The sequence below is a fragment of the Egretta garzetta genome, unplaced genomic scaffold (genome assembly GCF_000687185.1).
Source record: "Egretta garzetta isolate BGI_Z169 unplaced genomic scaffold, ASM68718v1 scaffold53, whole genome shotgun sequence".
Classification (NCBI taxonomy): Eukaryota; Metazoa; Chordata; class Aves; order Pelecaniformes; family Ardeidae; genus Egretta; species Egretta garzetta.
Window position 1 is genome coordinate 2512647 of NW_009259312.1, and position 11720 is coordinate 2524366.

An 11720-nucleotide genomic window follows, 5' to 3' on the forward strand; every position below is an offset into this window, starting at 1 on the left:
TATATTTGCAGATCCCTTTCTGTGCCTCACAGTTGCATATAATTGAAATAATAGATATGCCAGACACCACAATGACTCTTACTAAACTTCATAGTGACATCAGTTTATTGGAATTACACACAGTCACTTGGTCTCTCTTTTTTTTTTTAACATGGCCCATAGTGAAGCATAGGGAAAGTGGGTTATCTAGACACAGCTGTCTTAAATACACAAAACCTCCGCTCATTCAGACCTCTCTAAATGAGGATAGATGTAGGAGAGAAACAAATTCTGGACAGGTTTGTACTGAGGAATCTTATTTTCTCTTTACTTTGTTGTTTCTTCTATGAATTTGCATTTCAGTCTCCTGTTTCTGATTTGCTCTGTAGGCGTCCTGCTTCCGAAAGCACAGCTCTGATACAAGGAAGTAGGCTGCCCGGTGTCCAGGACTTCAAGTGGAGAGTGGACGTAGCTATATCCACGAGGTATAAAAAAGACTCCTGCATGCCCCTAAAAATTATTTTGCCCAAAATTAAAATGACTTTTTGTGCTGCTTAAAAACGTTGACAGTGTTAAAATGTATCTTGCTGTTAGGGATTGGCATGTAGCATTAAATGGTAAGATAACGGAGGGGATTTTTTGAACAGCGTAAAGTCAGTTTATATACAGGTTACTGTTGTTAACATGGACTTGCCAACAGGCTGCTGCCTTCATCTTCTACTAATGGTACTTTTTAGGCTCCTTATTTGTTTTGATCTGTAAAACCTCTATGCTAGAAACATTTCACTCAAAGTTTGAGTCTCTCTCTTAATATTTTGAAACTTAATGGAGCTGATACAACTCCACAGCTCCTCAGAGAGGATGGAATAAATTAGGTGGACTGAGCCTCACGCAGCCAGCCAAGCTCTGTTTCACTGGAGCAGGGGAGGGAAATCATCTATTCAACTTCTCAAGCAGACTATCATTTGTATGTCACACATGTTAAATAAAATGACTTTGCATCACCAGTACAGTCTACTGTAGATTCTACAAAGAGAGCCTTCAGAACAGCACCTTCATGCTGCCATAGTTATGCAGTTGGTCATTGATCTACCTCCTAGTTTCTTTCACAAAACAGGAGTAAAAGGATTTGCAGGCACTGACAGGATGATCACAGTGAATAGCTTCTTGCCATCTGCCACAGCAGAGGCAGCTGGGGGATGGATCTTTGGCTAGAGCTAGAAGGAAACAGAAACCTGTTGTCTGTGTTGTTCCTGGTCTTTGTCTAGTTCTAACAAAGGCAGACCAGGGTGAAGAAAAAAAATCTGATCCAGTATTTGTCAGTAGCATAAATTGTGAGCATGAGTGACTTCATATTGCATTCATGAATACCTGCATCTGAGGAAGAGTGCAGTTTCTTTGCTGCCATGGTTGAGAGGCCTGTGAGTAATCAGGGATAGTCTTACAGTCTTCCTGAAATCAAGAAAAAAGGCTTCTAAGTGAAAATTGTAATGGTCACAAGCTACTGGTTCAGGTGACTCAGATGAGCAGTGCCATAAGCACCACACAGGTATCGCTATGCGGAAAAAATCTGTATCTATAAGAGAGCAAAATGTACAGGTAAACATCCTCAGGCACAGTGCTTGCAAGCTGCAGGCAAATCCTATGATTTGTTTTCCAAACAACACAGGAGCAATACATTATCGTTTTCTATTTTCCTTTGTATTATTTTTATTTCCAGCCAACCTGCCCCACGGGATTTCTTGTTTATCAGCCTCTGCGAAGAGGTATGGCTTCCGGCTGTAATGCCTGTCAGTACCTGAGCAGGCTTTGGCAACATCGGTTGATGGAAGCCACACAAGAATGACTCATTTCCCCGCTTTGGGTCATGAAATAAAATAACAACCCACAAATTTGGGATGAAGACTGGAAGAGCTTCATTCCAAATGAGATGGCAGTTGAAAGTATGAGGGAATGGAAAGGATTAATGCAACATGGTAAACTGCATAAGAAAACCGTGCCTTGTTACTAACAGTACTTGGTCAGCTCTTATCCCTATCATGGTTCCACTAAACTGATTACTGTATAAAATGAAAATGTTCCTAAACTTGCAGTAAATAAAATATTTAAAAAAATGTTTAGTCTCAATACTGAGGTAAATTGGACAGGATTCCTGTGTTCATGAGTTTCCATCCAGCCAGGTACAGGACTCTATGATTGAAATTACTCATGTTCTATGTAAAGCCTATATGAACATCTTAAATTGTTTATGTGCAATGCTGTACTCATCACACTGCTGATGTCTATCGTTGTAACACTAATAATGTAAATAATTTCAGTTCACTGGCCCGTGCACTTCAACCATCCATTTTAATGATGATGAAGCTTTCAGATGGGACAGCTCATCGCTTTGAAGTAAGTCTGATTGCCACAATAAATAAGAAAGAAACCACTTGAAGTTCTTTTTAGAAAGTTGAATTACTATGTAAAAATATTAAAGCTTTTGTAAACAATGCATTATCATTGGTTGGCTTGCTTTGGAATCCTTCAAGTTCAGTGTAGCCACGTACAATATATAATGAAACGCCAACCAAAATCATTTCGTACCTTGTTCCTACACACATTTTGCTGAAACCTCAATTGTTAGAAGAATATTAATTACTGAAAAGCACTGTTGCATAATATGTGGCTTGATTAAAAAGCATGGTTTTGTTATCAACTGTAACCTTCAGACCTGATGGTGGCTCTTGAGGGCAGAAAAATTACAGTTTATGTAATGTATGATACACTTCTAAACCTCCTACATTTGGTAGAGAATGGTAACGTTCTGTTCCGTGGCAGAGGTAGTTTTATTCTTTTTCTTCAGTGCAGTTATTGCTGCTAGAAAGAAAATAAAAAAAAACCCCTCTTTGCTTTTTACCTCAGAATTAGTCAGTGGCAGTATTTATGACACTGTATGTAAAGGCTTGCCAGAAGATGGCATAAACTCTTCCATATTTTTAACCTTTGAAAAGGAATGCTATTTGTTCTATAAATAACGTGGTGGTGCATACAGGAATTCAGTGCACAGCAGGCATTGTTACATTTGAACTCTGTAAAGGTTTTGGCTTCAGTTTATGTGTTAGTAGTTGTCTGGAGGAAGCACCAAAGCACTGTGGGTTGAAAGAGGTGGACTGATTTTTATGGTTACAATGCTTCATAAGGCGGCAGCTATTGAGGGAGTCACAAATTCTGTGCTACATTGCAAAGTGTTGAGGGTGTCACTTAACAGGAGATCAAATTCACCCTCTGTGGACGGTCCAGCTCAGAGTATCCCATATGCTTTGTTTGAGGTCTTCCATGGAACTTAAACGATGCCATGGACTTAGGGTTGACCCTTTACAACAGGGTAAGTTTCACTTGTGAGAATAAAAATTATTATATATTCTTTACTGTTTAGATTTGGGGCTTTATTTCCTGGTGTATATAATGTCAAGTCTTGGTCTTAGTGGCACTGTTCCTGGTTGGTTTGGTTTTAGGGGTTGTTTTTGTTGTAAGCCTGTAGAAGACCCTTTGCTATTCTGCAGTGGAGGTGTGTTGGTGTGCCTGTCCAGTAGGTGCAGAAGTGCAGATATCTGAATGTGCTTCTCTTAGAATCAGCTCTTTGCTGCTGCTGCTTAGACCTGAATGCCAAAGATCTGGCTGTGAACATGATTCCTTTATCTAATGAATGGTCTTCCCGCAGTTAGTAGCTCTTTAGGATAGGCCTGTGTTTTGGTTCAAGGTACCATATGCAAGCAACTATAGTCCTCAGCTCTTCAGTTTCCTTTCATTCGGTCACATTCAGAATGTCCTGCTAACTACAGGGCTTATGTAAGATGGTAAGTCCAGAAGATAATTCCATTATGAACAGTTTTAAAATGTGGATGCCACAGGGAGTAGTTACATGCTTTGGTCTCTTGGGCTTGGTTTGGTTTTTTAATTGCAGTGTGACTTCTCACAATGAAGATTTTTTAAAAAGCAACGGGAATTGCAGCATTTTGAGTCTTGCTGTATATATGTCAAAAGTGAAAAGGACATGATGCCTTTTTATGTATTTCTGGTGCATATGGAAAATGCAAATCAGATGTTGGATTCGTGTCACATAATTGATATCTGTGCTACAGTAGGCAGAAGGATGACAAGGGACTCTGTCAAAAGAACTGTGTGTCTTCGGTGTAGTCAAAGAAGTAGAGTAAGTTCAGTAGTGCTCTGCAGAGCAGCCCGGGACTAGCTAGACTGCTACTGGTACTCATGCGAGCACATGCATTTGTGTGCTGCACTAATGTTAATCTGTGTCACCCAGTCTGTGCCTGTGCTCAGATGTGGTTCTCTGCCTTAACAGATAATACATTTCTATCCGTTTGGCTTCTCAGGCTTGAAATGGTAAAGGAAAGTCCATGAGTCTCCTGCACAGTTGAAAATATTTTGTATATTTAATGAAAATCTTTTGCCTTCCATGTATAGGCAGTGCCCAGTCCCCTTTGCTCTTGAGATTGCTGCCAAGTCTCTTGCTTTGAGGCTCAGTTCCTCTCTCCTGCAAGTTTGGACAAGCAGAGTATCTGTAATTGGTTACTTGAGAATTCTGTAGCTCCACGACCTTCCAGGCGTCTTCATCTTCCCTTCCAATCCATGACTCTCTTACTTCACCACATCAGCCATCAGTTTACATTCTGGAGTACTACCTTTCTCACATCAGGCAGGATAGAAAATATACTATGTAGCTGTTACTTCTGGGTTTTCCCACTCTCCTTTTTCACCCACATGATCGAACTGAATTAACTGCATTTTATTAACCTCAAATCCTTTGTCTTAAGTCTAAAAAAAAATAAAAAATTTTAGGAGAGATTGGGCTGATGCTGTGGAATGTTCCCGAGCCATAGGTATGCCGTAGTCAAAGTTCCTAAGATGTTTCATGTTTTCTAACCTGAATATTCTATTTCAGGTACCAGTTGCAAAGTTTCAAGAACTGAGATACAATGTTGCCCTTATACTGAAGGAAATGAATGATTTGGAGAAGAGGAGCATATTGAAGATCCAGGACTGAACACTTAAATTGGGAGTTTATAGAACAGATCTGAAACCCTCAGCGTGTTTTTGTGAATGACAGAGCAGGGGACCATCACCGCTTTGCCTGTCTGAACTGCAGTGTAGCATTTATGATGTCTGCTGTAAATATTTTTTTGATTCAAGTGTTAAAAGCACAAGCTCTTTTCATAAGAATTAAGGAAAACCAAAAAATATATCTATGAAAAAGTATAATGCTGTTTGCGAGCATTTTTGCATGATTCATCAAAACATTTTTTAAATAACTGTCTTAATAGATGTAAGAGTCATTTATTTCTGATTATGATTCATCACTCTAAATATTTTTGAAAGCCTGCCACCGGAAGACCCATCATTGTGTATCATAAGAAAGCTCTGCAATATCTCAAATAAAAAATAAAATTAAAAACCCACTCCTGTGCCCTAGTATGACAAATGTGAACTTGAGTTTTGCATAAGTAAAATTGCTGTCTGGCTTCTCACTAAGTGACTGAGGTATAGCCACAGGTATTTAAAGGCTGATTTTGAAGAAAATTGGAAGTCTGTGGATCAAGAAAGAAGTATCAACTGAGCTTCTGGAACTAATTCCATGGAATTGCAGAAGTGGAAAGGTGCAATCTCAGTCTTTACCTGGTTGATCAGAATGGGCTAAATAGGAGTAATTGCACAGATTTCTCACGGGGAAATGCCTGCCTCTTGATTCATGTATTCCCTATATGTTTGATGTGAAATGAATCATCTTGATTTACTGCTGGGCAGAAACTTCTGGCACTGCGATGGCAGCGAACAGCAGGAGGCCTTGTAGACCACTGCAGCTATATACTCCTTGATAGTGCAAGTCAGACCCCAGGATGAAGAGGCTGCATATAGTCTCTGGGATGAAAGTCACAGGTATGCGGGTATCTAAGCCCCCTGGTCAGGAAAAGAGTTAGGCATAGGCTGAAGTTCCCTGAACTGGTCAGGCAGTTAGACTGGATGATCCTTGTAGGTCCCTTCCAACTGAAATACTCTGTTCTATTCTAAGATACTCCTTTGCCCCATGAGCAAACCTTGGAAGAACTCCCTTAACTTGAAGCATATGTTTTAAGTCTCTTTTAAACGCCGTGGGACCACAAGTATGTCCCTAGAAGTCTTGCCAAGAAGGGATGCATTCCTCAATCATTGCCTGCATGAGTTTTCCCCCAGCAGCAAAGATACGGAGGCTGTGAGCAACGGCCCAAAGAGAGCGCAGGCCGTGGGTCCTGGAACTGTAGGATTTGTCTGGCTGTCAGAGGTAGTTTAGAAAGCACGTGCCACTACCATTGTTAAGCACTGGCTTATTCTAGCTGCTTTCAGGGTTTCTACCTCAGTAATACCACCCATACGTCTCACTTTCATTCTTTTGTGATTGTAGAACTTGGCCTTTATCATCCTCACTCCCCGCAGAAAACTGCTGAAATTAAAATTGTGGATTCCGGAGGCCTTTTACACTCCCACAGATGTTTGTGTAGGAAAGGATGACTTGGTTCTTGGATTTTAAGAATCACAACAGGCATAACAAGACCTCGTCATACTTTTCTAAAGTACAATCTAAAGACAGCTACATAGCTGTGGTCCAGAAAGCTTTTAAAACCTGTGCAGGAATGTGTCCTGTAGTTTCAAATAAACCTATCGGCCATGATTTCAAACTGTTTGAAAGCTGCGTGTCCCATTTGCTTTGAAGACTACTCATCAATAACTTCTGGGTTTGATCCGTGCTGCATCTTAGCTACTGTGTTCAGGTCACACCAAAGCATGTAAGAGGAATTGGCTCCTGTCACTTCAAGTGGACTGCAGACTGCATTAATGTGATTTCTTTCTGGTTTTACTTAGTGAAGCTTGTTCACCTTCTTTCTGGAATTACATCATCACAAGCTGTGAAACAAAACCTACATTCTTATGTTCCTTGCTATAACCTTTCCTTTTGGATTGTTTAGGTTTACGTGGTTTCAAACGGGACAGGTATCTCAACTGAGACCATAAGTGAAGTCCTCTCAGACAAACAGAACACTGTATGGGTGTAAAATTGCTCAAGACATTTGCAAAGTATTTTTTTACTGGTCAGAGTAGAAAAATCCATAAATACCTTTACCTTCTAGACAGAATACAGAATTCAGGTTTCTCCTGTCATAGCAGTTGCCCATGTTTTCCAGAAATGGAGAGGCTTCCTGACTGTCTTCCTCATGTTCTCCTCAAGGGGTGATGGACCTCTTAGTCACAAGTTTGTCTTGCCATACCTTAAGCAGTTTACTGTAACTGGAGGTTCACCAAGCACACTGAGGGGTACTTACACACAGGATTTTCATTCCTCTGTACTTAAAAGAAGAGTTAATTTGGGCTTTCCTTCTGACGGATTAGCTTTGCAGTAGAACAGCGGTTGTCACCAAAATGGCTAGTGGATGGTTCCTCTGGTTTGGTAAAATACAAGCCTTCAAATTATTGTTAGGTTTCTCAGAACTTCATGGTGAATTATGTGTTAAATATTTGTTCGACACTGAAGTATCTTCTTCACAATTAAAATACTCTGGAATTTGAATTCCACTGAATTTCTGACTGTAGCCCTTTCATTCCAATACAGAACAAAAGTAACCTTCTAAGAATCTGGGTATGTCTGAACAGAAACGATTTTTCCCAACTCAAAGTTTGGTTACACTTCAAAGACACACTGTGAATCCCCTTTTCTATATCATGCGGTGAAAGATGCAACTTGAGTGGGGAGCTTGCTTTGTTGGTCCCAAGGTCTTGTCAAGCTGATCACTAGTCAGTCACTAGTTAGGAAGGTAAGAGGTTTGAATGGGAAGGACACTGGTTTTTTTATTACACACTGTTCACAGATCCATAGGTAACAAGGAACTTTCACAGGTTCTACTGGTAGTTTGGTAGTTTTCCCTGAAAAACAAACCCCAGTGATCCAATTGCTTTCTCTACTCAATGGTGCCATGGGAATTATTTTATTTTACTGGATAATGTATTTGTCATGTCTTAATTCTAGTGATTTTCTAACCATGGCATGTGAACATAAATTTCTCCACCTTTTCTTCCATTTTCTTTATAGTATATGGAACATTATGCCTTTTCTTTCAAGATTAATGTGTCAAAACATTTAAAATAGAACTTGATCTTGATTTTTTTTCCATGTAAATCATGTGTGTACAATAGCAGAGATGCCCAGTGCATGCAGTAGTCACAGTAGGCAGAATGCAAAAGGAGAGTTAAAGATAGTTGCCAGAAGTCATTCAGGGATTCAGTGGCAAAATAACACAGAACGACTCACGTCTTCACTTCCTCTTCTCTAACTGTAAGTCAGAGCAGCTTCCTGATGTGACGGCCAGACCTGCCTTTTTTTTTATTTTATTAATTGGCTCAACTCCATGGGCCATCAGTCCAAACCTGTTCTTGCCTATGGACTATTACAGTGTGTGCAGAGCACTTGAAAATAAAAAGCCATCTGTGGCTGTATTCATGATGTGACTTTTCACATCCCTACTTCCAGCAGAGAAGCAGCTTTGTCAGCGTGACTAGTAGGTTGGAATTTCACACTTGGGTTAGTTGTGTTTGAGAGGGTAAAGAAACAGGTTTGTTGGTTGTTTTTGTGGTCTCAAAGTGCAGATTATAGCTCCAGAAGAAGGCTGAAGAATGTAGTCATGCTCTCATACTGCCTGTTATGCCAGCCATTAACTGCTGAAGAAGATGGTTATTGTACTCATTGTCATTAAAAGGAAGAAATTAAACCTCCCTTTGTAGAAAAATCATACAAGGGAGATGTGCTTTTGCAGAGTGAGTCACCTCCTAGCTTTAACTTCTGTTTAAGTGCAGGATAAATCCCTTCTTGATCTCATGAACAATGCAGGTAGGTAGAGGGTTGCACTTTTTTTTTTGCTTTTTGCTTTTTCCTTTTTTTTTTGCTTTCTAATCAAGTATACCTCATGACCCACTGCTGCTCCAAATCCATGAATATATGTATGAATGTATGAAAACTCCGTGCTTTCAGGATGTGTTATGTAAAAACATCCCAGCATATCTAGATTATGTACATTCAATTTACACAGCTGTTTTGCTAAAACAGTCTTTGCAGAGTCGGGCATGATATCAGAATCAAATATTTTATAGTTGTTTGACTTCTAGTGAACAGTAAACCAGTATCTTGGCTTTAAAATATTTTGCCATTAGTGACTGTACGGCTCATTCTGTACCTGTCACACCCCACGGAGTACTAACATTTACCAAACACCACACATACCAGGAACTAGCAGAGGCAGAGCCAGCTGGTTTCTCCCCTACGAAGTCACAGAGTTATTGCCCATAGGCCATCCATGATAAGGTCTTAACTGTTTCCTGGCTTTGGATAAAGGTCTGTGTTCTGAACCCTCCTGAGGATACAGCTCCCACCACAGGAGCAGTTTATAAGCACGGCTGCCCTTTTCTCTTGACATGTTTCAGCCACGTCCCTGCTGGTGTAAGAGAATTCCCAGAAGTGCATTTCACAGTGCTTTTTTGAGACTCGTTTCAGTCCCGAGTGATCAGACTGTCAGCTAGCCTTGCAGATGCTTTCATACGTTGTAAATAGAAACTGTGGAAGTTCCTTTCAGAGCACAAATGCTGATTACATTTTCTATGATAACCTATTTCCATTCCCAATCTTGAATTTTTGTGCTGCTAGAAACCCTCCCTTTACACCATGACTTATCTCTTAGAGCATCTGCTACGTAACTATGTAAATACTGGTGGTGTGTCCCTGATAGAGAGACTGTCGTTGCATTGCTACTGGTAACCAGTGGTTATGTCACTTTCCCTCGCTTGAATAGGCTTTGACTCATAGTGGTTTTCAGGACAATGGTTATAAAATAACACACTGAGGGGTTGCCGAGACTATAGTTTTGCAATAGAGACAACTGTCGACCTCAAGGCTACAAGAAAGCATTTTTCTTTTTTTGTTAAGGGTTTTGTTCTTTTATAGTATGAGTTTTGCTTGCCATGGAAGTTTGGAAAACAAGAAGTCTATGTTAGCACGCTTGAGTCCGGTGGGAAAACCCCATAATTCTGAGCACAGACACAGTGCTCTCTAACTGTTCTGAAGCATTGCTGAACTGAAATTTTAAGTGCTTCAGTTGTCCTCCCTTTATTTGAATTATTTGATGGCAGGCTGGGCTATACTTTGGATTATTGTCTGACTTAAGTGATGGCAGAAAGAATTACTGAAACCAGCAGTTATTCAATTAACCTTTTTCTAATAAAGGACTTGCCTGGGAAGAACAGTAAGCTGATGAACAACTGTTTTATGGTTTTTTTTAAAGATTTAAGAGCCCTATAGAGAGTGGCCAAATTTTTGGCAGGTGCAAAATGTCTTAGCATCATAAGAATCAAAGACAATTGAAGGCTCTGATGGCTGGCTTCTGCTTCCAGCTATGTATCTGACTTTCAGTATAAGCTTAAGGATTGCCTACACATGGACACATAAACATCACAAAATTAGCCCTCATTATTAATTTAAAGTGTATATTATCAGGAGTTAAGATCCAGAACTTAGATGGTTTAAAATTAGTTTTTCACTTCAAATTAAGTGAATCTGAACTTTCTCAAGTATCCTTTCTAAACAAGGTCTTAGAAAAGTCACATTCCCTCTCCTTTCTTCCATCTTTTGTCCTGTCCATTCAAACCCTATAGGCAGGGCTTGTCCCTTAATACCTGCTTAGCTAACAGTCTAAGCTGGGGAGTCCAGACACTTCTGTAAGAAAGAAATGAGAAATTAATTCCTTCATCCCCTCTCTTGAGCTTTGTGAGGCGGCCAATAGAATCAGTAATATGATATCCTCAGAAATTTCAAATTCTTGCAGTGGATTTTAAGACAGCATGAAAAGTGCCCTATATTTTTGGGGTATTTGAAAATGTATGTGTCTATATAATGGGCATTTCTAGAAACTGTAACTGTAGATCTGCGTAAAACTGCAAACAAAAAAAGCAGACAACTTATTTTAAAACAACTGCTTCTATTCCATGGTAGCACGGTCATTTTCTCCCTAGGCTACATTTAGCACAACCAGTTACACAACTAGTGAGATCCTTTCATATAACAAAAATTGGTGGGAATGTGCAGATTGAAGCGGTCAACTCGGCTGTCTTAAACAAAACAAACATACATGATAAGGCATGTGCTTTTTTTATCTAGAACCTGGCATGGACAGCTATATCTATGCAATATGCCACACTGCATGACCAAATAAACATGACATTTTTCTTCTAATGTTCTGCTTGCTTGTCCTGAAAGCATGATTACCTGACATTAAAATAGCTTCACTACTGCATAGATGGGCTTAAAGAGAGTGGTTAACTGTAGAACTACAGGCTTTAAAATTCCCGTTCTAGCAGGAAATGCCATTGTTTTTCAAAACCGCTTTGAACTGCTATTTCTCTTGTATTACCGTAGGTAACAAAACACCAAAACCAGGAATTCATTCCGTTTCTCACCGCGCTGTCACGGCAGACCAGCGGGTCAAACGCAACTGCCGGGACGGTGTAACCGGGCTGCCCGCTGGGACACGGTTCCCAGCTAGGTACCTGCAGGCACGGCTCTCCCCACGCAGCCCGCGGGGAATCACGGCCCGGGCGGGGCTCTCGGGGAGGCGGGCGAGTACCGGCCCACGTCTGCCGTGCCCGAGACCTACCGCAGCGGGCAGCACCAG

General features: G+C 40.4%; 1 protein-coding gene across 4 annotated transcripts in view; it reads left to right on the plus strand.

The window, feature by feature from the left end:
- Positions 1 to 7543, plus strand: part of LOC104124062 (COMM domain-containing protein 5) — an 18362-nt gene extending 10819 nt beyond the window's left edge. For 2 of the 4 annotated variants that reach the window (XM_035891934.1, XM_035891935.1), the window contains exons 5-7: positions 369 to 464; positions 2298 to 2373; positions 4922 to 7543. In XM_035891934.1, coding sequence (XP_035747827.1) covers positions 369 to 464; positions 2298 to 2373; positions 4922 to 5023 — 274 coding nt within the window. In that variant the 3' untranslated portion in view covers positions 5024 to 7543. Of the gene's footprint in view, positions 1 to 368; positions 465 to 1699; positions 1956 to 2297; positions 2377 to 4921 lie in introns of those variants that run through there. The other 2 variants (XR_004841665.1, XM_035891933.1) reach the window with 2 other exon arrangements.
- The last annotated feature ends 4177 nt before the right edge of the window (positions 7544 to 11720 follow it).